At 35.3% G+C, this 27973-nt stretch overlaps 6 protein-coding genes and 2 pseudogenes across 7 annotated transcripts; 4 read left to right on the top strand and 4 right to left on the bottom strand.

Moving 5' to 3' along the window:
* The first annotated feature begins 150 nt into the window (after nt 1-150).
* On the top strand, nt 151-2768 carry LOC130509056 (proline transporter 1-like). The gene is made up of 7 exons (XM_057004609.1): nt 151-373; nt 516-740; nt 822-916; nt 1003-1192; nt 1275-1402; nt 1519-1734; nt 2325-2768. Exons 1-7 carry the CDS (start codon nt 277-279, stop codon nt 2700-2702), a joined length of 1329 nt encoding a protein of 442 aa, XP_056860589.1. The 5' UTR covers nt 151-276; the 3' UTR covers nt 2703-2768.
* Nucleotides 2769-3210: 442 nt separating this feature from the next.
* On the top strand, nt 3211-4842 carry LOC130509057 (LIM domain-containing protein WLIM2a). 2 transcript variants are annotated; one of them, XM_057004610.1, is made up of 6 exons: nt 3211-3355; nt 3545-3740; nt 3949-4048; nt 4164-4201; nt 4270-4359; nt 4480-4842. In XM_057004610.1, exons 2-6 carry the CDS (start codon nt 3606-3608, stop codon nt 4723-4725), a joined length of 609 nt encoding a protein of 202 aa, XP_056860590.1. In that variant the 5' UTR covers nt 3211-3355; nt 3545-3605; the 3' UTR covers nt 4726-4842. The 2 variants fall into 2 exon arrangements, with proteins under 2 accessions (XP_056860590.1, XP_056860591.1); XM_057004611.1 differs by having other exon boundaries at nt 3255-3355; nt 3555-3740.
* Nucleotides 4843-4990: 148 nt separating this feature from the next.
* On the top strand, nt 4991-7217 carry LOC108847298 (uncharacterized protein At2g39910). The gene is made up of 8 exons (XM_018620505.2): nt 4991-5164; nt 5275-5755; nt 5844-5930; nt 6028-6218; nt 6302-6497; nt 6572-6636; nt 6728-6829; nt 6919-7217. The coding sequence occupies exons 1-8, from the start codon at nt 5121-5123 to the stop codon at nt 7049-7051; spliced, it is 1299 nt and encodes a 432-aa protein (XP_018476007.1). The 5' UTR covers nt 4991-5120; the 3' UTR covers nt 7052-7217.
* On the bottom strand, nt 7082-10645 carry LOC130509055 (coronatine-insensitive protein 1). The gene is made up of 3 exons (XM_057004608.1): nt 9833-10645; nt 8209-8689; nt 7082-8073 (listed from the first exon to the last, which is right to left on the bottom strand). Exons 1-3 carry the CDS (start codon nt 10324-10326, stop codon nt 7270-7272), a joined length of 1779 nt encoding a protein of 592 aa, XP_056860588.1. The 5' UTR covers nt 10327-10645; the 3' UTR covers nt 7082-7269.
* Nucleotides 10646-12217: 1572 nt separating this feature from the next.
* LOC108845287 (uncharacterized) lies at nt 12218-13158 on the bottom strand (annotated as a pseudogene).
* Nucleotides 13159-14615: 1457 nt separating this feature from the next.
* On the top strand, nt 14616-15650 carry LOC108845286 (uncharacterized protein At5g39865-like; annotated as a pseudogene).
* Nucleotides 15651-19008: 3358 nt separating this feature from the next.
* Nucleotides 19009-20871, bottom strand: LOC108844362 (eukaryotic translation initiation factor 3 subunit F). Its single transcript, XM_018617606.2, has 6 exons — nt 20539-20871; nt 20202-20281; nt 19878-20107; nt 19551-19672; nt 19340-19453; nt 19009-19246 (listed from the first exon to the last, which is right to left on the bottom strand). The coding sequence occupies exons 1-6, from the start codon at nt 20785-20787 to the stop codon at nt 19157-19159; spliced, it is 885 nt and encodes a 294-aa protein (XP_018473108.1). The 5' UTR covers nt 20788-20871; the 3' UTR covers nt 19009-19156.
* A 2128-nt stretch (nt 20872-22999) lies between these two features.
* Nucleotides 23000-24507, bottom strand: LOC108847762 (nematode resistance protein-like HSPRO2). Its single transcript, XM_018621091.2, has one exon. The coding sequence runs from the start codon at nt 24434-24436 to the stop codon at nt 23162-23164; it is 1275 nt and encodes a 424-aa protein (XP_018476593.1). The 5' UTR covers nt 24437-24507; the 3' UTR covers nt 23000-23161.
* Between the last annotated feature and the right edge of the window lie 3466 nt (nt 24508-27973).

Below are 27973 nucleotides of genomic sequence, written 5' to 3'. Positions count from 1 at the left end.
GTAGCTTAAATAGGTGGGTTAACACTAGACGGCAGCTCGTTGGGACCATATGTAGGTATTTATTTGACTCTTAATCATGCATGTGCGGTTTAAATAGCGTCTACTACTATGAAAAATCAGATGAATGATTGAGAAAGAAATAGTATGGCCACTACTTTAAATAGAAAGCAAAATAATAAACTGGCACCTTTTTCATGTGGTCGAGGAACGTCTTAGCAAAACATTATAAAGGGTAAAAAATGCTCTTAGCTCCAAAGACTACAAGTGCCAAAAATCATGAATGCCACAGGAGCTAAGAGTCGCACAAGCAACGTAAATGGTGGAGAACATTTTGATATCGAAGTCCCTGACACTGCTCATCAGATTAGCAGCGGTTTGTCATTTGTTGACTCCCCCCTTCCTTTTTATCTTGCTATTTAAAGAGACTTACTGAATATAGTAACATACAATAGTGCTTTTCATAATCTGAGATCACATTTTGGGAAGCTTTACAGTATGCTTTGTTGGATGTACAGATTCATGGTTTCAGGTGGCGTTCGTTCTGACAACCGGTATAAACAACGCGTATGTGTTGGGGTTTTCAGGAACCGTAATGGTTCCTTTAGGTTGGGTTGGTGGTGTGCTTGGTCTCATTCTTGCTTCTGCTATCTCTCTCTATGCTAATATTCTTGTAGCCAAGCTTCATGAGTTTGGTGGCAAAAGGCACATTCGCTATAGAGACCTAGCCGGATTTATTTACGGTAAGAAAACCAAACATGCTCTGTTTCTCTTCTCTGTTCTTGCTTCCATGAAATGATTGTTCTCTTTTTTTTTTTATTCAGGTAGAAAGGCTTATTGTGTTACTTGGGGATTGCAATATGTCAATCTTTTCATGATTAATTGTGGATTTATCATCCTAGCTGGTTCTGCTTTAAAGGTAGTAAACATCTGGATTCCTGATTTTTGATTCTTCATTCCGTGTGAGCCAAGTTAGTCAGTTTGGAGTGTGTTCTGTTTCTGCAGGCTGTTTATGTTCTTTTTAAGGATGATCATACCATGAAGCTACCTTACTTTATAGCTATTGCTGGTCTGGTATGTGCTTTTTTCGCCATTGGTGTTCCTCACTTATCAGCTCTAGGGATCTGGCTTGGAGTTTCGACCATCCTCAGTCTCATCTACATCAGTGTGGCAATCGTTCTATCTGTTAAAGATGGTATAGAACATAAATAATGATCATGCTTTAGCTTCAAAACATACTTATGAATCTTATAGCTATATCTTTTTATTATATTTAGGAGTGAAAACACCACATTCAAGAGATTACGAGATAAAAGGATCATCATTAAGCAAACTATTTACCATCACAGCTGCTGCCGCCAATCTTGTTTTTGTATTCAACACAGGGATGCTTCCAGAAATTCAGGTTGAGATTGTTTTGAAACTGTTATAATATTGTAATAAAATGTGATTTTATTGTTGTTGTTTATATGAAAATGCAGACACATAAATGATCTTTCTTATATTATCTGGCTTTGATAGGCGACAGTGAAGCAACCTGTTGTGAGAAATATGGTGAAGGCTCTATACTTTCAGTTCACACTAGGTCTTTTACCAATGTACGCAGTTATGTTCATTGGGTATTGGGCTTACGGATCCTCGACCTCCACCTATCTGCTTAACAACGTAAATGGTCCAGTCTGGGTCAAAGCCCTTGCTAACATCTCAGCTTTCCTTCAGACAGTTATCTGTTTGCACGTAAGTTTCTTTGCATGACCGTTTCAACGTATATTCGACTCTGAGTCTAGTGGGCATAATACCCAAAGGCCAAAGTCCAAACTCAAACCTATATTCTAAACCAAAATCCATACTTTCCAAAATGTGAAAGATCCGAAAGGATCTTGTAGGGTAGTTCAATTCGGTGTATGCTCAATCTAATCAAATTGTTAGTAACCAAATTTGAATGGATAATCTGGAAACCCCAAAAATCCAAATTAGCATCCGAAAGAAAGTATTTAAAAGCTAAATGGATACTTTAAATATCTGATTTATATTTATTTTGATACAATATTTAAAAATATATGAATCTGAATCAAAATTAACCGAACTTAGATGTAAATTGAGTCCGACAAAATTATAAAATATACCTGAACTCAAACAATTATTAACTAAATCTGAACCAAACATATATAAAACACGAATGAGACAACAAAACTGTATTCGAAAACTTGAAAACTCAAAAACCCCAAATAACTAAATGGATAGTCGATTGTCAATCCTGAGTCTTGAGTCTATTTGCAATTGTATGTCCTAAATAACTCATATCTTAATAAATTCTTTGTTTTTAGATTTTTGCGAGTCCAACATATGAGTATATGGACACAAAGTTTGGGATCAAAGGAGGCACATTTGTGTTGAAGAACTTGATGTTTAGGATCATGGCTCGAGGCGGGTACCTAGCGGTGAGCACGCTACTCTCGGCGCTCTTGCCGTTCCTAGGGGACTTCATGAGCCTCACTGGTGCAGTGAGCACAATACCTCTTACATTCATTCTAGCCAACCACATGTACTATAAGGCCAAGAACGATAAGCTCAATACTATGCAAAAGCTATGGCATTGGCTTAACGTAGTCTTCTTCAGTTTCATGTCTGTTGCTGCCACCATTGCAGCTGTCAGGCTCATCGTTGTTGACTCCAAGAATTTCCACGTTTTTGCAGATTTGTAATTCGTTGTTTATATTTTTCTCCTACCATATTTTATATTCATTTAAAAAAACCTTTTATAGGGTAAATAAAGAGGTAAATTCCTAAATAGATCAAAAATAATCTATGACAAAATAATACATGGAAAATCCCCAAAATAGTATTAAGTAGAGTGTAAAATGGCTAAACAATATTTCAAATCCTTCTCTTAATCTAATTATGCTTCCTATCTATTGAATCTTAAACTCTAATCACTAAATCTTAAAAAAAAAGAAATTTTATATTTTAATTAATGTTATTTTAGGGAAGAAAATGTGTGTTATTTTTGAAACAAAAATTTGTGTTTATTACTAGTGAGACCATTTCTCTAAATAATTTTTATTTTTGAAGAAGTATACAGAATATTATAGTTTCATGATATCATTTTGTTTGCTTACTAACAAGGAATATATGATTAGTCAACTAATAACCACTGCTTAATCATCTCTCAGTCGAATACTATTATTAACTTGAATAATCAACAATTGAATGATTTGCTGTTACATATTAAATTAAAAAAATAATTAGACCGGGCAAAGTGGAACCCCACTGTCTCCTCCAAAGCTCAATGCAATAATCATTAACCTTTCATTTTCTTCTTCACTTTCATCTTCTTCACGATCAGATCGACGAAGAGGTAAAAGACTTCTCCTTTCTTCATTTTGTTAAAGTTAGCTTTTTTGTTTTGTTTCTTGTAGTTCCTGTTAGGACAAGAAAGAAGCAATCTTTTTGCTCTGAATTTCTGATTTAAATCACCAAATCATCTGATTGAATGTGGAAAAGTCTCTCTGTTCTGCTTTTGAATTAGCTATTTTTGGTGGTGTAGTACTGTGTAGTGAGCTTTGAGCTTTAGAGATCTGAGGAGGACAAGGCCAAACACAAAAACGATGTCGTTTACGGGAACTCAACAGAAATGCAGAGCGTGTGAGAAGACGGTGTACCCAATGGAGCTTCTCTCAGCTGATGGAGTGACATTTCACAAGTCTTGCTTCAAGTGCTCTCACTGCAAAACCACTCTTCAAGTCAGTTTTTTTTGCTCTCTTTTTGCTTTTTGTTTTCCCATAAGCATAGTTTAATAGTTCAGTGATATGTTTAAGAAAGGATTAGTCATCAAGAAATTCTATAAATGGTGAGAGTTATGAGTCAAGGGGTTCATGGATTTCTCTGCTTCTTTTATAGGATCCAAAGTTTAAAATGTGTTGGTGGTTTTTTTTTTTGTTTTTTGAACAGCTGAGCAATTACTCATCAATGGAAGGTGTGTTGTACTGTAAGCCTCATTTTGAGCAGCTGTTCAAGGAGACTGGTAGCTTCAACAAGAACTTTCAGTCACGTATGTACTTCCTCTTCTTTTCTTACCTTTTGGATTCATTCAACACCCTTTACTTGCTTATGGTGTTCTCACTTTACTTTTTCTTTTTATGTTCAAACTTTATTTCCCTTCACAGCTGCAAAGCCACTAACTGACAAGCCAACTCCTGAGCTGGTAAACATTATCTTCAAACTCATGTTCTTATTTAAGTTACATGACTGACTCCTTTTGGTTTCTCTCAGACAAGGACACCTAGCCGAGTTGCTGGAATGTTCTCTGGAACTCAAGACAAATGTGCTACTTGCAGTAAAACCGTGTATCCTATCGAAAAGGTTAACATAAACATTGAACCTTGATACCTCTTCGTTAGATCATTTGCAACTAATAACTTAGAGAGATCTCTTTACACCATATCTTTCTTGTTCTGTTTTCTAAAAAAAAAAACCACACAGGTGACAGTGGAGAGTCAGTGTTACCATAAATCTTGCTTCAAATGTTCACATGGAGGCTGTGCGCTTTCTCCATCCAACTACGCAGCTCTCGAGGGGATACTGTACTGCAAACACCATTTCGCCCAGCTTTTCAAGGAGAAAGGAAGTTACAATCACCTCATCAAATCTGCTTCCATCAAACGCTCTGCTGCTGCTGCCGCCGCTACTGCTGAAGCTGCTGCTGTAGAAGCTGTACCTGAATCTTAAAAATTTGAATTCTCCAACCAATGTCAACTTTAAAAAAAAGGGTTACTACCAAACTGGTTTCACTTTGTCTTGGTGTATGTGATATGTTTGTTTTACTTGTATTCATTCACTTCTCCATGTTCTTGTCTTCCAAAATGAACCCAGGCTTCTCGTTGTGTAAACTACTTGGCTTAGTCTGGTCTTGGTCGGTTCCCTCTTGACCGGACCGGCCTAAAAAGAATCTGACTTTCATGTCCGGTCCGGTTCTTCAATATAAGAACGTAGAAATTCAGATATTTTTCTGAAAGAATTAAATAAAACACATTGAAATCGATCTATGGAATCACAAAACACAGATTGAATTGCACCCTAAAGGCTAAAGATACGAACTTTTCAAACTTTTGCGTTTTGAAAAAATGTCAAACACAACCTCTACTGACCTCCATAGCCGTCTTCTCCGGTGAGTAACCTCTCTCTCTCTCTCTCTCTCTCTCTCTCTCTCTCTCTCTCTTGTACTCTGTTTCTCGCTAGAAAGAACCCTAATTTGTGAACTCTGTTTTGACGATTCAGAGTATCAGAACCAATAGCAGAGACTCTCAGACGAACTCAGTACACACCGCAAGCGAACAGCAAAGTATCACCCAAAGACATACTCTTGTCTCTGTTACCAAACACTTCTCCTCCTCCTCGACTACTGGATGAAGAACAGAGTCTCGCTACGATCAAAAGCCTCGCACTTGCTTGCGCCCTCCTCTCTTCTTCTCGATCCTCTGCTCACGAACTCCTCTCGTGGATCCCCGAAAGCCTCTCCGTCGCAGGGGAGTCAGCTTTTTCAGAGATCTCGCGTGATTATTATTCCGGTGAGAACAAGAGGTTGGTGATTGAGTTGTTGCCGGTTGTTTTGCCGGAGCTGAAAGATGGAATCGAAGGGAGCAGCTCAATGGGTAAGGACGGTGATGGAGAGGATGATGTTTCAGCTGCTGCTATGGCGAGAAAGCCAGTTGGTTACGCCATCTTGGCTTCTCACCAGCTCATGTGGTTTGTGACTCAGGTCTGAGTTTATGTTTATGATGTAAAGATCTAACCTTTAAGGTTCTGTTATGATTTGATTGTGTTAGTGTTTTGAATGATTTTGATAGGTCGATAAACCGAATCTGGCGAAAGTTTGCAACTTGGTGGTTCCATGTGTTTTGACAGCACTTGACCATTGGTCTCCTGATGTCAAAGTAAGTCCTTTGGGAACTTCTAATAGCTTTCTATCTGCTCGTAGCTTTAAGGCTATAGTGAGTTTGATGTTGTGTTGCTCTCTTTGTTTGATGACAGAGACAGGGTATGATAAGTTTTGTGCACATTGCTAAAACTATGAGTTCAGGTGACCTCGGTTCGTATGGAGATGTGGTTCTTGATGCGTGTTGCCAGAACATAGCTTCTGATGACGAGATTTGGGTTCATGTAGTGGAGTTATCTGTGCTCCTTGTCACTAAACTGCATCCTAATAATCCTCGTAGCTCATGGTAGGTAAATCTTCTCTTATTCTCTCTTTTTATCAAATAACATTGGGTTCATTTTCGTGGCGTGCTTATCTTCTTCTTTGTAGGCACGAGAGGATCATGAATGAGATGCTTGGTCATCTAGAACGTCAACCAAGAAACAAAGAGAGACGTATAGCTTGGTTAACATTCGTTGAGCCACTCTTAAACTCTTTGGGGCTTTTCTTGCTTGCTCATTTGCGACGGTTCTTCCCTCTTTTCTTCCAGTGGATGCATTCAGATGATGCCGAAACCGTTTTGTTGGTATGTTCTGTGTTTCACATTTGTTATGAATGTTAGGTTGATAATTCCACTACCTGCAAATGCCATCATATTAGGTTCTTGAGAGAGTGGAGACGGTTGTGAGGTTGACATGGATTAGAAACTCGCCTGTGTTCACAAGGTTTAACCCTCTCTAAACACTATACATCAGCAGTGACTTGTAGAATCCACTCTTCAACATCAATCATGTCAATGATTTTTTGGACTTTCAGATTGGTGGATGAGCTTGTTTCCTTGTACAAAGAGTCATCCATGCGTAAGGAGCGTGACGAGATTAGACGGCTTATCCTCCGTATCTTGAAGCTACTCCGCGAGTATGATTCTATATAAGCTTATCAAATGCACTGCCAAAGATGGTTCAACTCTGTGTTTGTTTTTCTTATTTTAGCTTCGTCTCTCGCAGGTGCAAAAGGTTACAGTTTGAGTCAGCGTGGAGCCAGTATCAGGAGGATCCAAACCTGAGCATGGTTGGTGAATACATATGTGGACTAGCTCTTTCTGACTCGAGAGAGCCTATCATTGTCTCAGAGGTTTAGGGCCACTAATTAGAGAAATCACAAAACATATAAGGAAATATTCTGAAGAGACTAGTTTCTCTCTTCTTATTTCAATCTCTCAAAAAATGTCTTATGTAATCTCTCAAAACTACAGACAATACAAACAAGAAGGAGAAAGAAAAAATAGAATCCATTCGACACAGTTCATGGAATCCTCAAAACCAAATCTTTATATACAAACCTGCTTTGAATCATCATCATGCCTCCCTCAGGACTTTAACAGTTGGTGGACAATCTGTTCTCTCACCAGCCAGAGAGTGGTAAGCCAGTATATGAGCCGGATGCTCCATCTCTCTTACCTCTCCTAGCTGATTCACTTCCGGGACTTTTCTTGCCGGAATCAGCTCTATGTTCCAGTAAGGTCTAGACATTAGCCTCAGGTCTTGTCCTGTCGTCGATGCTCTGTAGCCTTGTACCCACAGGTATCTCAGCGATGGCAGTTTCAGTACCGCTGCAGCGATTGCTCTCTCACTGAAGCAACAGCCTCTCATCTCTAACTTCTGTAGTTTAGGGCATCCTCTTGAGAACTCCATCAGGCCTTCGTCTGATTCACCAACGTAACCGAGAAGCATCCACCTCACGTTTGGACTGTACTGTCCGATGTAGCTTAACCCCACGTCGGTTAAGCCGCCTTGCCTGAGATAGAATGCAAACCGTCTGAGTTTCTTGCATCCGATCAAGAGGGATCGGACTCCGTTGTCCAGTGGCAGATCTGTTATTCTCTCTTCTTGGTCGAGTAAGACGAGGCGGAAGTCACAGAGGTTTTTCAGATATGTGCCTATGCTTTCGAGAGACTCGTTGGTTATATCTGAGACATACACCGCCATGTATTCTAGCTCCTGGCAGCCCTGAGCCAAAGCTACTAATCCTCTTTGTGAGACCAATCCTTCTTCATCCTCCATTCCTTGTTCATCTTCACCCCGTTCGATCCTTAGCCGCTTCAACTTCTTACAGCACTGTCCAAGAACCTCTAGACCCCTATCTCCGATTACATTCCTTGTCTGAAATACAGCAAAAATTGTCAGTCAAATATATTGCATTCACATCCCTCGTCTACCACATTTTATACACTTGCAAAATCAATGCATATAGGATAATTGAATAGTCTAAAGAACAGATATTGCGTTCAAATTTACCTCGAGAACTTCTAAATTAGGACACTTTTGAATTAGAGTACAATGATCCTCAGTTGCGAGCAATGCATAGATCAGATCCAGCTTCCGGATTTGGGCAGCGAATGGAAACAGTATTGGCATTTCATTAGGTCCCATGTAAGAGAGGCCCAGACAACATAGTTTTGGAGGGAAAGTCAGATTCATATACTTCTCCGGCCTTCCAATTTCTTCATTTAAGGAGCCACCACAAAACTCTTCGAGATTAGTAGCAGCTTTAAAGAACCCGACTAGTTCCAACATCTCAAAGTCACCAACCTTCACAGAAATCAGAGAGCGGCAATTTCTAGCTATGCTTTCCAAGTCTTTGCCATTGATTTTTGCAAACTCAGTCATGTAGAAATTTAGAATCTCAAGAGATGTGTTGTGCAGAGCAAGCTCATGAAGCCATTTACCATCCTTTTCAACGAAAGAACTTTCTTCCATTAACAATGTTTTTATTTTCCTGTCAGGAAAACAGACAGAGACATGAATAAAGTGAGAAACAACTCAAGATGATTGGATTTTCAGCTTACCAAACCAATCAAATCAAGGATGCAAGAAGGCCATTATATACATGAACTTCTGCAGTTAGCTAATATAAATCTTTTTGCTAACTATCCATAAACAGATGTGGAGGAAACCAAATAAAATCTGCCCCAAGGTTTCTACTTCCCCAATTGATTAATTGGCATAACAACGGCAGCGCAATTAAGGATGCAAGAAGGACACGATAAACATGAACTCAAGATAATTGTATTTTCAGCTTTAAACTGCATATGCATAAACATGAACTCAAGAACGCCATTATAAACATGAACTCCCAAAGACATTTTTTTTTTTTGCAGATGACAAATATCAATCTTGTTGCTAATTATCTATCAATCTTGTTGCTAATTATCCACAGACAGAAATGGATTTACCCCAATAAATTCCACACCAAGGTGTCTACTTCCCCCAATTAATAATTTGCTTAGGTTGCAGGCACAGAGCCATTAAGGATGCAAGAAGGACACGGTAAACATGAACTCCTAGAAACTACAAATATTAGATTTTAATACTTCCGCTATCTATGCAAAACCACAAGTAAAAAGTGCAGTAAGAAATTAAATAAAGTCGGGTTCAACAAACATATCACCAAAGTTTCTACTTTACCAAATTGAGCTAAAGACACATGAGACATTTTTTTTTTTTTTTTTTTGCAGATGGCGATATCAAGCTTGTAGCTAATTATCCATAAACAGAAGTTCAGGAAACCAAATAATGTCCGCACCAAGGGTTTCTACTGCCACAATTGAATAATTTTCTTAGGTTGCAGGCATTAAGTATGCAAGAAACACACGACAAACATGAACTCCTAGAAACTACAAATATCAGAGATGAATACTTTTACTATTTATTTATGCATAACCACAAGCTGTGTAAAGTGTATTCAGAAATCAAATAAAGCACCAAATTTTCTTCTGCTAAAGACACAAGAGATCTTCAAACAAAGTAGGTAATGAGAACTGTCCTTATATGAATATAAAGTGAGTTGCAAAAGTATGGTTAAAAACCTTAAGAATCATATCCTATAAGCTACAAAGAAATAAAATCAGTTAAGAGTTACCTGCAGTGCTTAACGATGCTGAAAAGTCCATCAGTAGAGAAACCCGAGCACTTATCAAGCTTCAAAGCCTCGAGCTCATCCAACCTCGACTTAGCCAAAACATCAAGATCCAAATCGCTCACAATCATCCGCCTAAAATGCACAGATTTAAGCCTCCTCAGCGACGAAGCAATCTCGTTGACCCAGGGGGTAACGAACCCTCCCCAGTTCTCCGGGATGAGATTGAACATAGCGGCTCTCGGCTTCCCTTTGAGCTTGATCGACCTCAGATTCGGAAACCTCCGGCTGAGACGATCGGGGGTCGAGGTGTAGCAGAGTGCCATGGTCACGTGCTCCCTCGTCTCGGAGTCGATCCCGAACCACCTCCGGCACACGAGGGAGGCGGAGTCTCGGTCTTTGGGATCGGTTATGTAAGGCATGACTTGCTCGATGACGTCATCGACGGTTACGGCGCTCAATCTGCACTTCTTGATATCCGGATCCTCCATCGTCATCGGGATTAAACAAATTCAAAACCGCACCGAAGCAACGAAATCAATTTCAATTCCAAATCGAGTATATACGAATCAAACAATCAATAAGATCGATTTTCAACTACACGAATCTCAAGACGAACCTAGCAGATCCAAAACTAATACAAACAGAGAGAGAGAGATAGAAATTCGAAATCGAGAACACGAATCTCAATAACAGATCCAAACTAACACAGAAGAAGAGATCGGAAGCGGGAGAGAGATAGACTGGAAGAGAGAAGGACACGCGGAGGAGGAAGAAGTGGCGTAAGTGTGTGTGTGTGTGTGTGTGTGAAGTGTTAATTGATATTTTGGGATCAAGTGGGCTGAGAGGATAATATATTTTTTTATATAAACGGACGGTGGAGATGATGCGATCGGATCAAGTTGTTTGGTCAACCTTCTTGCGTAAGCAGCAGATCTCGCTAGACGACAGAAATAGCCAGGTGTGGTTTTTATCCAATCGACGATCATGTGACGGGTTTCTTATTATTTAACTGAGTTTTTGATCTTAATCAATGTTTTGGTTAACTAATTTATACCAGTAGTATCCTAGGTGAAGTATAGCGTTTAATAATATAGAGTTGTTAGCTATATGTTTTTTTTTACGAAAAAGTATATGGTATCACTAAAAAATTTATAGGTTAGATCTGTTTAATTTGGAGATGGAGATGGAGATGGAATAACTGAAAATTGAATAACCATTATCCAAAGTATTTTTTGATGATGAAACTATACCAAAAAAAAATCTGGTAATGGAATTTTGTTAGAAATAAATAAATAAAACTAATGCTTTTTAGGTAAATTGAGTAAGATTTCTTTTGGGTAACATATTTTGAATGATTTTAAAATAGTTTATAAGAATATTTGAGATTTTTTGTAAATTTTTTTTACATATTTATTTATTCTCTCTTTATATAAAATAAAGTAAGTTGTTCCCAATAAAATATTTTTTTTACATATTTATTTATTCTCTCTTCATCCATTTAAATAAAGTAAGTTGTTCCCAATAAAATATTTATATGAGAATATTTGGAAAGTGTACAAAAATGAGAATATTTGGAATATATATAGGTCAAGAGGAGAAATCTGTCCCATAATAGACATGCCTACTAAAAAAAAAAAAAAATAGACATGCCTACTACTATGTGAATTATTGAACCCAAAAGAGAAACTATATGAAATATAGGTTATTGCACGATGATGATACAGAAATCAATAGCTGTTATCATCAAAATGACAAAGCAAATGTCTTCAGAATAACTTTCATGCAGTTTCCTAATACTACTAACCTAGTCGGTAGAACGGTAGAGCTTGAATGTGAAGCTAGAACTAGAGTATATTTTATTTTGATTATGATACAAACTTTACTCAAGTGTCGTTGCAACTTGCAACTGCAAAAGATTGCTATTATATCAGATATTATACACGATTTTGGATTTAAGTTTCTCTCAACGTCAACTATAATTACCATGAAGATGCTTTTGTAAGAAATAATAATACTCTACTATTTTAATTTGAGAAACAGAAACTATGACACTAACTATTATTGTACACGACTGTATTGTCTCCATTGTGGTAGACGTACACATGTGTACATGTACCTCTTCGTCAATGTTACGAAACCTTGTGTAAGTTTCAAAAAGGTTAATATGCCAACTAATTTTCATTATTATTTACTGTATCTCTTATAGCTTTCATTATTATTTACTATATGCAAGCTACCAAAAAAAACAGACTAATAGTAATTACACCTGAAAACAAAAGAGTGGCTGAACAAAAAGTCGAAAACAAAGAACCAAGCGAGAGATGAGATTCCACAAGCTCCCTTTCTATATTCTTTTTCACTTCCAACGAACCAAAAAAAAAAAAGCTAACCAGCAGGCTCTCTCGGAGGCACAGGTACTTCTTCGCCTGAGCTCACATTCTCACATTCTGCACTCGGTTGTTGCAGCCCAATTGGTGCAAACAAGCTCACACCACTCATCTCCCGTGTCCCATTGTACAGAGTACAGACCTCCACTTCCGTAGTGTTTCTAAGGAGCAGAGGTGGTTGCATTAGCTCCACTTATGAGCATCCGTAGTGTCTCTCTTGCTCCTTTCTCCACCAGTGAGTTGTTCTTCTCCACAGGGAGCGGATGCATGCCCGTTGGTATCATCCCAGTTGGCCCAGCGCTTACTAGATAAGCTTGACTCTACGAGCATATATCCATAAGGACCCTAACTGGAATATGAACGATGGGGTGATCACACATTATAGGAATCATCATCTGCTGGGAGGATGATGATGATTCACCTGGAATAATGGGTATGCTGTGGACTAAAGGTAATGGAAGGATTGCATAGAGATCCAGCGGCGATGAGGGAATCAAGAACCCATCTGATCCTGATGAAGGTAATATGGAGGAAAGAGGTGGAAGCAAAGGTAACTCGATGGATAGTGGAGGGAACTGATACGAAGTAGATGGATGGTGCGTGAACCGATGAGGTGCTTGGAGGGCACCAGTAATAGTAAGGAGAAAAGACTGGTGGACCCATCTTCAAAGGAAACTGTGGTGGTAAGTTCATTGTGCTTGGTAGTAACTCTACAGCTCCAAAAGCTATAAATTGAGGTAATTCGCCTTCACCTTCTGACTAAATAAAACCCTCTACATTAGTGGGGGTGGAGGTGATGGGTAAATTATCAAAGACTGAGAAATGGCCTTCACCACTTTGTAGATTTGATTTATCTCTTGAGGAGATATGTCGAGAAGAGTTTCTCAGTTGGTTTTCTTCAAAGGAGCCTGATTGAGGGCTGAGGCTTCCTTGTGCCATTGACAGTTGAGTATCCGAGAGACGTGCTTGAAAAAAACTAGAGGGTACCAACAGCTTTATCCATGCCTGCAGCTGTGGCTGAATTCACAGATTTGAAAGCCTCAATACTGCCTCTAATTTTGAATATAATAAAGAGAAGACCAACTCCAGCAAACAGAGATCCCACAATTTTCAACAAGAAACATTTAGCTTTAAAGAAAAACAAAGCTAAGTCAAACCAACCACATCCACCAAATAAAAAAAAATATTCCTAGCAGTCAACGCAGCTCTCAAAGCTTCATTCACTATCGAATACACCCATAATATGAAACTCATTCACTATCTTCCCCAGTTCTGAGATCTACATAACACAATATATGCTATCATAGTCCTACACAATAAAGGAAACAATGTTCCTGGGATTACCTCTAGGTTTGCATCTCTAAAAAGATCTATCACTAGTCCATCAATGGGCTCAAGAGTTGTTTACCTTCCAAAATCCAAATGTTTTAATTTCGGATCGTTTGAATTTCATTTCAAAAATTATCTAATTTGAATCACATAGTATTTAGAATACACAATTCAATTCACCTAAAAGATTTGGAATCCAACTGTCCTGATTTTGCACATATCTACTACACATATCAAGCAAACAAATGATACATTATGAAGATTGTGTTTATGAAAAACCGCATATATATATACACACACACACATATTGCAAGCCTTTGAATGCCAATTGAATAGTGAAAACGGTTATATCCAAAACTTTATATTATTTTCTTATTTTTTTTGTTATCTTTGGTCTATTATAATTTATTTGATCTATTAAATAATTATTCTAAAATATGAAATGTTTGATTGTATATACGGTTGGTATAAAGTTACAATAATCTTGAGTAGAAAAAAAAAAGTTCAAATCGAAAACATGATAAATGAATCCAACAATGAAATTTTCAAATTTCTTCAACCAGAACTATTAAAAATCATTTAATCCAAATCCTCATATTCTTAATCTCCATATACTTGTAGAATGAAAACACCATCAGACTTACAATCAATGTGAATAAGTTACTCATCATCGTATATGAATTTTTCTTCACTAAACTATTCTGGTTGATATTTTGTTTTGAAATAAATATTTTTAATATGATTTGTAAACACCGTTAAATCTTAATCAAGTAATTAATAATACATATACATTATTATATGCATTACTGTCATGTAAGTTCAAACTACAATATGATAATGTCAACCGAAACAAAGATAATGACTAGTGTCTTAAATAGCACCTAAGATTATTGGTATTTAGTTTGTAACTCTGATGATGTCTAATATATGGATCAATACTATTTTGCTATATTCTGTTGCATATACAGAGGATCAATTTAGTATATAAAAAAAAATTACGTCTGAAACTGAGGTCATCCAAAAGTACATACAACTCATTTTCAATGTTTGTGATACTCATAAGGATCATGGCATTTCAATCAGATACTCGAGGAAGAGTAAAGCTAGTTGAAGGGATTAAAGTTGTGGATTCTTGTGGCGTTTACTATATTAACCTCTCTAATGATGTAATATCTAGTTTGTATTTAGTTCTTCAGATTTCCAATTTTGTAAGAAAAACAAATATTTTGTAAGAACCAAGGAGTTGTGACTTTGAATCCTGGTATGAGATTGTACATGGTGACCGGTATTACATTTTACAATCTTGTCGTATCCGGTTCGATGTGAATTTTTTTTTAACCTAAATAAAAAATGTTGAATCAACCCACCCAACATATGTTCTGTGAAAAGAAAACATAACAATTTGGGCCGTCAAACTTTTGGCCCAATTAAAACATAACTGATTTCTCTCTCCATTTCCTCCTTCCGAGTTTTGTGAAATGACATCGTTAATGTTCGCTATGCAATCATGAATGACACCTCTCCAAAACAACTAGGCAAAAGACACGAGACCAATCAGGTTACCTGAATCTGTACGTTTGAGTTCACAGAGTTCTTAGTCTTTAGACAAGCGAGAGAAACCAAAACTGTCTGAAACTGAGGACGACAAGAACAAGATAGCATTGTACTTCACTAGCCTCAGAGGAATTCGAAAGACTTGTGAGGATGATTGCTCTTGTGTAAGGACGGTATTGAGAGGGTATCAGGTTGCGGTAGAGGAATGCGACATCTCAACGGACTCTAGATACAGGGGAGAGCTTCATATTGCACTAGGAGAAGAGAAACCGGTTTGTTTTCCTCAGGTGTTCATAAGATGAATCCACATTGGTGGAATGGAGAAGGTCAAGAAACTCAACGATGGAGGTGAACTGAGAGAGATGTTAGAAGGGTTTCCTCTTTGTGAATCCGTGGGAGCTTGCGGATGCCGCGGGGATCCAAGGTTTGTGCCATGTACTAGCTGTGGTGGTAGCACCAAAGTTTTTGATGAACAAGAAGATGCGTTTAAGAGATGCAATGTATACTATGAGAATGGTCTGGTACGCTGTAACAAATGTTGTCTCTAGTGATTGATGTTGATGTGAAGAGAACACAAAGCATATAGGGGATATATATACTTGTGAGTTTAAATATGTTTTGGTTAGTTGTGTTTTTTGGACATTGATATAGGAAATTGTTTAAGGTTCAAAGCTATCATCATGTCCTTTTAAGGCCTCAATTGTATTTTCTTTTTACATTGTTGTTATAAAAATTTTGATTTTTCACAAACAAGATTCAAGAACATGATCTTCAACATTTCTACCTGTTAATGTAATTGCAAACATAAACGAGAATGATAATATTTTATATAAAACAACAACTTTATTTTCTAGAAAGAAAAGCTTTAAATTTTGTTTTTGATATGCAAATAAAAAAAAAAAGGAAAAAATTAGCGGTTGTTGTTTTCGCATTTTTGGTCTTAGTCATGGAAACATAAACGGGTACGTGAAATCGGAAGCATATGAAAGCGCATAAGCGATATTTTTTGAAAAATTAGGAAGCGGGGTACGTGTTGAAAGCGTACGTATATCCATATATTACGCTTATGCGAAATATATATATATATATATATAATATTTTTTTATAAAATTTAGAACTAAGAATTATATGATTTAAATTTAAAATAAAGTATTTATTTATTTATCATAATTTTGAAATGCTTTCATATTAAAACTGTGAAAATACACATAAATTAAGTTTAAAAGAAATTATTATATTAATTATTTTAGTATTTCATAAATAATTGACACTATATATTTGAATATATGATATATCTTTAATAAAGCTCAATATGTAAAGATAATTTATAGTATTAGTTTTAATATTTGTATATTTCTAATCTCTCTATTTTATCACTATCAAAATTTGGATTTTATATAAATTAAAAATAGATTTTATATTTTTATTGGTTTATTTTTAAAACAGAAGTGTGATTCCAAAATGGAATCGTAAGCTTCCGATGTGTTTTTAAAGAGAATATTTAAGAAGCGTTTTGGAAACGAGATTCCATAAGCTTCCACAAGGTTCTGATTCCGATTTTGGTTACGAAGCGGGAAGCGGACGTCTGATGAAGCTTTCGTGCAACCCAATTCTAGTTAAATAAAATATGATTACCATTAATATAGGAGTGACACAGTTGTAATATTTAAGAAAAGCTAAGAGGATATCAAAAATGTAATTCAATTTTAATATTATAGATGACAACTATTTAAAAGTAATTGAATAACTACTAAATGTCTTTTTATTCATAAAACTTAAATAGTTGTAAAACAATAAAAATAATTTATTCTTTAATCAATATAATTTTCTTATTGCTGATATATTGAACTACTCAAAAAACTGAATTTCCCGATTACTTTTTATCAAAAATATTTAAAATTATCCAGATTTCTTACAAAATATAAACATCCGAATATTTTTAGCAGAAATATTTAAATTTATCCGGATTATCCGATATTTTATTAAAAAATCAAAAATCTATTTTCACTCAAATTATTCGGAACTAATTGTGTGATATATACATATTTTAAAAACAATTATTGTAAACTTTATTTGATGTCAATTTATTTACACTAACATTTTATTTGTTTATATGAAATTATTTAAATTAATTGATTTTTTTATATATTTTCATAAACAAAAAAATTCATTCAGTTAAACTTACTAAAACTTTCATATAGATTCTTATTATTTTATTATTTTTATTAGAATCTTAATAATTATATACGGTTTAATAATTATAATTAATATTTTAGCACATAAGTTTTAAATAAATAAAATGTTATAGTCCATAAAGTGACGTCAAATAAGTTTTATAATTAAAAAATTATCAAAAAGTATACATCACACAATTAATCAAACAAATTGCAATTTTTTATTAAGAGTTCATAACTAAACAGATTAAAATAATTAACAAAAACAAAATTAAATAATATCTTATCTAACTTTCATATTTTATATAAACGAAAATAATTAAATTATATATTTTCAAATACAATAAAATTAAAATGTCAAAACACTACGTATCACAAAAGATTAAAACAGATTGATTTTTTAAATTAGACTTTGTTAAATCCCTTTTAAAACCGGGATCAAAATATAATTTAGTTAAATTATGGTCGAGTCGGTCATATTTTAACTGATGAAACGAGATATTAATAGTTTCTGACATACCACATCAAATTTTGGATGAATGAAATTAAAGTCGTGATGTTAACTACATAACATCATTAAATTGAGGGATGTTGTAATGCATAACATATATTCCGTGTGAATAGGTATACATTAGTTTAGTTTACATGGTTAGCTATGTGATGGCCAATATTTCATGTAGTCAGCAATCATTTTTCCTAAACCAAACCAAATAGACTCGGAATTTTATCAGGTTCCTAACATGTTTATTCAAAAGCATTTGAAATTCAAATCTATAAAATTTATTTTATATATACAATAATATAAAATAAAATATATTTTAGGAATATAAATTCAATAGTTTGTGAATTCTGAACAATATGTCGTAAGGCTAGGTAAATAAACCAAATCTAAAATTCCAAATCGAACCCTATCAAATAAAAATGAATCCAAACCGATCAAAATCCTTAATGTATTCAAATCACAATAAGATATTATTGGGTATCTAAAAGGATTATTAATTACATGAATAATTAACTCAAATAGTTAGTCCAATATATATTTTAAATTTGGTTAATATTAATGTCTTAGGTTTTGACAATTGTATTTGAAGTTCAATTTTGAATAAGTTTTTCTTTAAGTTTAAGCAATGTTGTTTTTTTTATATAAAAAAAAGTTAAATAGTATTTTTTATGTTTATACAATTGCTAGTTGTTAATCTTAATTTGTTTACGTTTCTTTATGTAATATTCTAGTTTGTATAAGGATTTTGTTTGTCATGGATTATAATATGTTTGATATTTGTCATGTATATTTCAGGGAAGAGTCTATGTGATTGATAGACTATTTTTTAAGTTATTTTAAAAGACAACAGTATGGTTTGAGAAAGCAAAGTACACAAACCTATTGAAATGAGTAAAAATATATTAGTATTGATTAATAATTTTCTTACTGATAATTAGAGTAATGTCTGAAACTAAAACTATTCCGGGTTCAACCGGATGTTTGACATGTAACTAGATAAACCCAATCTGACTTGAACTTTTATAACATCCAATGGGAATGAAATTTTTGAACCCAAAAGAAAAAACGATTGTCTTGGGCTATTATCGTGCTTGTTTAGTATGTCGAACCCGACAATGAAACCAGCATTCTTAGGATGACAGCAATTTACAGTTGAGAGCCTACCATCAAAACTTCTCATAATCAATGACCTACTGTTGATAAACTCTATTAAAATATCATTTTAACTCATGAAAATGAACTTTTGTCTGTTTCTAAATTGCAATTTCGGAAAACTACAACAAGAGTCAAATCTTATACAAACTTTGTCAAAAAAAAAATTGAAACCAAAAGTAACATTCCACATTTTTCAGTAAAACCATTAGGAATCAAAAGCTGATTACAGCATCTGAGCAGCTGTGTTGAGCTTCTCCGCTAGACTCAACTGTGTCCTTATTATGCTTGATAAGTACAACAGAAGCAATTGATCCTGCAACAACGCAGAAAAAAAAATACAAATCCATTATTTATATGATAATATGTTTTGATTTGGCGTTGAAAGTTTTGAGATTTTTTTTTTTACCTGGAGACTATCATTCACGACATTATCGAAGACTTGTGGGGGTAACTTGGGAAGGGATGAGACTGCCTCTGCAATAAACCGTCCTATGTTGTTGTCTGGAGATGTTTGACCCTCCTGATAAGTTTCATTAAAACTATATATCATTAATGATCGATCATATGCATAATGCATCTATGGTGGATAGAGTTTGTCTGTTTAAGCGTAAGCTCACCACGACACTGTCAACATATTTGTAGACATCGTTAATTAGAGTCAAGAGCCTCTCCATTGTCAGCTCCATTCCTTCCATGTCATTTGGAAGTTTGTCAACAGCTGTTGCCTTGAGGACATCGTCTGCAAAATAAAAATGATATTTCTTAATCAGCTACCAAACAAGAACCGATCAAGCCGTGACTGGTTCAGAAAGAAAATAATATACCGTAGAGATACAAAGACTATTAATCTCCAAGTTCACACATTCACAAATCACTTAAAAAAAAGGAGACAATCTCTAGATACTACACAAACTGGAAGATAAAACAAAAGTTAGAATACTCACATCCGACTCTCTCGGCATCAACCATACGGAGATCAACAGGAATCTCTTGAAACTGTGCAGCGAGTTGTCGGTCACCAAGTGAAAGGTTAGAAGAGACGTAAGCTTTTATGGTACCTTCACCGTTAGTGAATCCAGTGTCCACTGTAAGGTGAATAGGGTTGGTGACTTCCCTAGCAAAGAAGTCATGAATCAGTGCACTACCGCCATTGACCCCAGCACCCGTAGAATACCTAAAACAGTTCAATAAAAAAAAGCTGTTCCATCAACTAAAATCATCACTAAGCTTCATGCTGTTAAATTAGAGTGAAACTGAGAAGTAAGTACCAGCCAACAATTACTTCCTTTGGATTCACCTTAAGGTGTGAAGCTAACATGTTGTGGTGGTAATCAATATCCACAGCAACCTGCATCCATCCATGTTAAAACTATAATCAGAAAAGGCTGAATTAAACAGCTAAGCACGTGGCACTTTTTCACTTCTCCTATTCAGACAAGAAACATAACTCAATGTCTTTGGTTTTAACACTTGTCCTATAGATAAAAAAAAAATCTCACAAGAACAGAACTCATGTCTGCTCATTCGTTTACACTTCTCCTATAGACAATAACATAACACAGCAAAACAGATCTAGAGTCTATATTGTAAGAAGGGATCAAGAACCTGATCGGAGGATTCATTGTGAGGGACGGCGTACGAGTTGCGGATATCGACGGTGCCGTCAGGTAGGATGGATCCGAGGAGAGTGCCGATGACTCGTTCGGCTGAGTCGGGACGTCTCACGAAGCAGTCGCAGACGTTGAAGATGACGAGAGGGTGGATCCGCGCTGTGAGAACCGGGGTTGTGGTTGTGGAAGCCGTCGATGATGGAGTCACGAATTGCAAGACGGTGAGATCGTTTGTTGCCGCCATGGTTGAGATTTGTGAGGATCGACAACGGTGAAAAGGCGCGAGTCTGGAGAGTTTAGGGTTTTCCGATGCGAGTGATAGAGAGGGAGGATTGAAGGAGATAGATTAGCCGCTAATGGGCTATAGAATAGGCCCATTAAATTTTATTGGACTAGTATAAATATATGAGAACTAGATGGCATTAGGCATGGACATGAAATCCGAAACCTAAAAACCTAATCGTTCCGTAATGTAAAAACACCTAAACAGATCTTGTAAGGTGATACAAAAAATATCTGAATTCAAAATGTTATTAACCAAATCCGTATTGATAATTCTAAAAATTCGAAATTAATAATCAATATAAATATTTAAAATATATATAAGTATTTCAGTTATTAAATTCAATATTGTGGTAATGTGATATATAAAAATAAATATTAAAATTTTAATAAATTTATTAAATACATAATTAGTTATAAATAAGTACTTTATAATTTGCTCATTGAAATAACATGTCTATTCTCAATAAGGTAATGCATGTTGTTTGCAAATAATGTTTGCTTTCATGCTTGATGTAACATTTTATTGTTATTTATCAATTTTTTGTGTAATAGAATTTTTTTATTTAGTTTAGGTGTTTTTTTTTATGTTTTGTTTAAACTTTTATTTTTTACTTCGGTTATATCCGAACCGAACCAATATAGTTCGGATCCGAACTATGTATGGTTAGTTTATGGGTTTTAGGATGAAATTTTTTTTGAACCGAATCCGGAATGTTATTATTTAAACATGATTCGTACTAATAAAACTTTAGTATGGACCTAAGAGCATAATCCAAAAAATCCGAAAAATTTAAAAAGTCTGATCCGAATCCGAATAGGTACCCAAATAGGTACCTGGACGGACAGACATAGCTGTGCATATATGCATCTAGGCATGGGCGTTCGGATACCCATTCGGGTTCGGTTCGGATTTTTCGGATTTCGGTTCTATTTTGTAACACCTTATAGGTCCCATTCTAGTAAATCTACAAGTTCGGTTCGGGTTCGGATATAACATATCAGTTTCGGTTCAGTTCGGATAATATCCGAAGTAACCATATATCATTCGGATTCGTGTTATATCAGATCGGTTTGGATATACCCTAAATAAAGTCTAAAATTCAATAGAAAAGCATAAAATATTCACTTATTTATATATAATGGAGTATTTAAGATATTTTTCAAAAAATAGATACTTATTGTTAGATATCATGTTGAAATAAATATGAAATTGAATATTTGAAGTACATATTTATGTTTTAAATATTTATATTATATATTAATTTTGACATTCGGATCGGTTTGTTCGGGTATTTTTGGGGTTTTTCGGGTTTTCGGATTTTTCGGAATATCCATTCGGGTTCAGTTAACACTTCGGGTTCGGATATGTTTTGTAACACCCTACAAAATCCATTCGGATATTTTTTTAGATTTCGGATTCGATTTGGATCTGATTTTTTTGGTTCAGGTTAGGTTCGGATTTCGGTTTTACGGGTTTTATGCCGAGCCCAATATGCATCTGGAGTATTTCTTAAAATCAATTTTCCATATTCCTTTCAATTTTGTTGACCGTTGTCTTACTAAGCTGTTTCCAGTGCTGAAACGAAACTGATGGATTTTTTGTTAATTTTATCGTTTTATACTTTGTCACGGATTCTTCATTCTTACATGTGTTTTCTTAGGACTTTTGTTTAGCCATCATAAATTCATGTGTCCTTGTTAGGGCATCAGCATTGAGAGTTTATGAGTGAAGTTCACACATTTTTCAAGAAAAAAAAATATTAAAATAAGCAAACCTCATGAACTCCTCTCTCCTGAAGCTCTTTCTAGTGAACCTCTCTCTCATGAGGTTCATCACTGTAGCACGGACCCCACGTGTCGTGGCGGTCTGCGACTGGTCTATTTTTTTTATTTCTTTTTTAAAAACAAAAATCAAAAAGAAAAACCAAAAAATTTAATAATTAAAAATTAAAAAGATGAACCCAAAAAGGGTTCACCAATGGAGATGCTCTTAGATCCATCTAGTCGGCTAGTTTAATTAATTTTATTTGATTATCATCTAAAATAGGGATGTAGTACCATGACAGTGAAAACTGTGTTTTTCTCTTATACTAAGGTAACACCTAACAAGCATAGGTGCTAATTTGTTGTACGATTAGTCGGCATAGATTAGTCGTTGATAAAAAGAAAAATACACCATATAAAATGAATTGTATTCAAATATATAAACTATCAAATGTTTCAAAATTTTCAGTAACATACAATGTCTTCTCTTTTTTTTGTCAACGGTAACATACAATGTCTGAATGTCTGATCACACAAAATTAATTTAAATAAAAAAACAACCGTTTCTTTCATCCCAAGTGACTCCAAAACTCTCCCAGAAACGTCTTCGCCGCGTCAAGACTCGGGAAATACGTCGGCTCCATGAATATCTGACTCAGCGAGTCACACGACTCTTGACTCGTCTCCGCGCTCCCCATCACCACCGCAACCAACTGCTTATACGCAAAGAAGAACCTCTTCGCCGCCGCCTCAACCGCCTGCATCCCTTGAAGCAGATGAATCTTATCGCACTCTCCCTTCGTCGCGTACAGCCTCATCACCGCCTCCTGCAACCTCGGACCTCCCGTGGGATCCACCTCAACACCAACCACCGCGGGAACCTTCTCCCTCAGATCCTTCGTCATCCTCGTCGTCTCCACTAATCCTCTCGACCTAAAACAAAACGCATCGTTTCGACCGTTGGATCTGATCTGTAACTGCTTCTTCAGCTTCAGAAAATCCTCGGGATCCATCAGGACGTGCAGATCTTCGATCTCCGCCATCAGCTTCCAGATCCTCTCCACCAAGAACACGTCCCCCGACGCCTCTCCGAATCTCCCTTCCTCGATCCTCGCGTCGACGCGTGTCAAGAGGTTTCCGGAAGCGTGGATCCACGACTCGAGGATCTGGTGGATGACGTAGAGAGTCTGATTCTCCTCGTTATCTATATGATCCGCGTACGGATTATCCTTGAGGCTGTAGATCTCTTTAGGTCTGCAAACGGCGTCGTAACGGAGATTCGGTTTCCCGGCGATGTTCTGTTCCCCGAGTCCGAGCGTGTACTTGCACCGACGCATCTCGTTATCGATCGTGGATAAAATCTTCCTCCCTAACGCTTCCGATTTGCGCCACGTGGCTAGGTGAGGAAGCAAACTGAGAGAGCTCCTTCCATCTCCGAGTGGAGGTGTTCGATCGTCTTCTCCAACCTCCTCTTCTTCGCAGATGGCTGCTATGAGCTGGATCTGATCCGTGACGAGAGAATCCAACCGTCGGTTCCACTCGCGGTGGTTGTTGTACGGTCTTGTATCGGAGCAAACGGCTGAGATCAATCTGAAAGTGATCTCCAAGGCTTGGAGAGCCGGTTTGAGAATCGGTTCGTCGTTCCACTTAGGGAAATCACGTGATGACCAGATCTTTCTGAGCTCGGGGAGACGGAGGTAAAGCTCGTAGGCGGAGCAAGCTGATGGATCGGAGCATGAGATGGGTGACGAAACAGGGACCTTGAACGGTGACGGAATAGTGACGTGGAGCTTGGATCCAAGCTCCGATGATACCATTTTCCTCTTCCAATCCATATCAACCATCTTTTATATTTTTTCTTTCGAAGCTCTGTATTGTTTTCTTTTTATTTCAAATTGAATTTTTGATTTTGATGAGTAGAGAAATGATACGAGGAGGATATATATAGAGAGAAATGGATAGGGAAGGGGGAAAGACGTGTTCAGACAGGACCGGTCAGCGTTTAGACTTTAGACGCGGTCTTTTTATTTTCTTGGATTATTTGAATAATTTTTTAATCTATTTTACAGAAAAAATGGAAAACCAGTCGTGGGACCGTGTATGGATTAATTTCAGGATAATATTTTTTTCCTTTTTTGGGTTTACAAATGATAGGATAAACTTCAATCTCTCCTAGCTTTATGATCCAAACGATCATTCTATTGTTTGTGGAAATGCCGAATTAAACGAAATATACGTTCGTTTTTACAAGAAAAAAGAAAGAAACGTTTGCTCTTTCTGGTAAGAAATTATCCTCTTTAAAGAAGTAGCTAATCTTTTTGGTAAATAAGTAACTGGCCGGTGGCCTATAAGAAAATTATCCACTTATGCGTTATTGGTTGTCAGTTATGAGCAGATCCCACTTAAACTCATAGTTCAATCTTTTTGATCATAGTGGTTTTTCCTTCCTACAACCACATTTGTACGGTTTACAAGCTGTATTTTTTTAGTTCAAAATAAAATACATTTTTAAATAATAGCTTTGGTATACCATTTATAGTTTCAACCAATCATGCACATGGTATTTTGAACTATATTACCAATCTAATATCAAATATGGCAGCTATACGAAAACAAAATTCAAACTAATAGTTAGGCATTTCCAATCCTATTTCGTTTTTTCTTTCAAAATAAAATACAAGTAGATATAGAATAAAAAGATGTTTTAATCCAATTTCATATTTCACTCAATAATTGAATTTACTCTGTAAATAAAATATTTTTTTTGTTCATTATTCCATTATAGAATGGAAAATGGAATAGGATTAGAGCATTTTTACTTCAAATTCATTTTTATTCTATTTACATTAAACCATTTTTATTCTAATTGAATAGAATTATAGCATTTTTACTCCAAATCCACTTTATTCTATTTTGGCAAAGAAATTTTACATCGAAGATGGTTTTAGTACTTCAAATTAACGGTGTCCTTGATCAGAAACTTGAACTTCCAATCAAAGTTTGAGAACATTCTTTTTTGGCTAAATCAAATTATCAGAAAATGTTTACAAAAGTTATACTTGTAAGTGCGAATTTTTTAACGCGGATATATATTTAAGATTTTTGTTAAAAGAAAAGATACTAAATAAAGTTATTCTACCTTTCTTTTAAGATGGGTTTGCTTGTTTGAAAAAGGTATCATACTAGTATTATATTGTATCCATGTTTTCCAAATGTCCTGTCGCCAGCAAAGTTTTGTAATCGTTACTCTGCAAATGATAAAACAAAATTCAATACAAAAGTGTTTATTTTAGTGTGGATAAGCAGTTAGACGGTGCCGTGGTATGGAGCTAAAGATAAAGAAAACAAAAAGATAGGAACATGGACAGAACAAGTAGGAGGAAAATAGCTGCGAAGCTTATCTAAACTAATGTGAGGAAGATTGGAGTTCGGTCTTAATTTCCTTTCTAAATAGTTTTTGCTAGGAAGCTGTCTTCTCCTTTGATTGACTTTGATTTTTCTATTTTCTTCCAAGTTTTACATTCCATGACATGATAATATTTTTTTATTATATTATATAAGACTACTAATATATACAATTAAACCGAATATGTTTAAGTGCATGTTTGTTTATATCAGTTTTATTTCATAACCGACTTATCTTTAGCTTGTGTGTCCTTGTAAATTTTAAATACACACTATTTATGGTCCATTATTCACTTATACTAAACTAAAAGAACATATGAAAAGTATGCGAAGAAGTCTATATATTATGTCTTAGAACATCTCTAATAGTACTATATTTCTTACTTTAAAATAAAGTTTAAAATAAATATGCTTTAGTGGAACTATATTTTTCACTCTATGAATAGAATAAAAATAAGTTTTCTCTATAAATAGAATAAGTTGTTTTTTGTTGTCATTCTATTTTTTTACTCTAAAATAGTACTAGAGTATAAATCAATTATATTGTAGAATTATTATATTTTGAAGTAAAAAACAAAATGAACTGTTGGAAATGGTTTTATTATATATTCCATTTGCTGCTTCCTCATTTCTTCACTAACTTTGAAATAACTAAATAAATGACACCATTCGTTCCTAGCTAATCCTACATATATAAGAATATATCTCCTCCACATATTCGTGTAGTGATAGTTTCGTAGCCAAAGACTCGTAGTGTAAACCAGTGGCGGACCCATAAATAGTTTTAACCGGTGTCAATAATAATAAATATTATTTTTAAAATATAAAATAATTTTTTTGGCGAAAATAGACACAAATGTATAAAAATATGTCTAAAATTTAACCATGTAATCATTAATCATCCGGTGGTAATAAAAACACATACTAAAACAAAGAAAAAGACACGGGAAGGGGTGTCATATAGAGACCCGAACTCTGATTTATGGGGGGGCAAACCGTAGGTTTAGCCCTTTTATCTAACCAAAACTTGTGATTTTAGCCCAAAAAACATTGATATATATATTTTACCGGTGTCACATGACACCTCCAAGCTCTGAGTAGGTCCGCCACTGGTGTAAACCATTTAGATATCGCTGATCTCTTCTTTTTCTATAAACCATCAATATGAAATAATCATATGAAGTAATGAAACAAGCAATCCCCGGTCCATATGTACATTTCATATTTTATACGGTCAGTGAATGTTCTATTATTTATATTATTTTTCTCTATTTTTCTAGTGTTTAACTTTTTTTTTTTATATATACATTTCATATTTTATACGATCAGTGGATGTTCTATTACTTATATTATTTTTCTCCATTTTTCTAATGTTTAACTTTTTTTTAATTAACTTGGGAGTATTCCAAACTATGAAGAGGTCCAGACTAATTTCCAAAAAAAATTGTAGCTTACAGATAAATTTTTTCTTCGGATATTCAAATAAGTCCTGAAACATGGACACATATTCATATTAGATGAGCAGGATAATTGTGACTTAGTTTCGTAGAACAGGTGAGTCGAACCTGAAACGTATTAGCGTTTCAGGTCCGCCTCCTTATCACCCGACCATAATCATCCGATCATGTTTAACTTCTTGTTCAATGAAAAAGAAGAATGTTTAACTCAACTAAAACGACTTACCCAAATTATAATTTTCTTAAAACGTGCATCAATACAATAATACAATTTCTGAAGAAAAAAATGAGTGATTCGAAATATATGCATCTTTTCTAATGGATAAAAGATTGGATGGGCTTATATGATTGAGCATCAAAACAGTTGTGTTACTTGTTACAATTCCTTTCACGTTAATGATAAATATTTCCTACTCTTTTTAAAAGTTCATTTCGGCTTTATACATTTTCTCTCCAAACTATATCTATACGAAAAAAATAGTGACCCGGTATATTCCAGTAGAATGAACAAAATATTAA

The sequence above is a fragment of the Raphanus sativus genome, chromosome 3, assembly GCF_000801105.2.
Source record: "Raphanus sativus cultivar WK10039 chromosome 3, ASM80110v3, whole genome shotgun sequence".
NCBI classification, from domain to species: Eukaryota; Viridiplantae; Streptophyta; class Magnoliopsida; order Brassicales; family Brassicaceae; genus Raphanus; species Raphanus sativus.
Note: the sequence above shows the minus strand (reverse complement) of the source record. Positions and strands in the feature narration are given on the sequence as shown.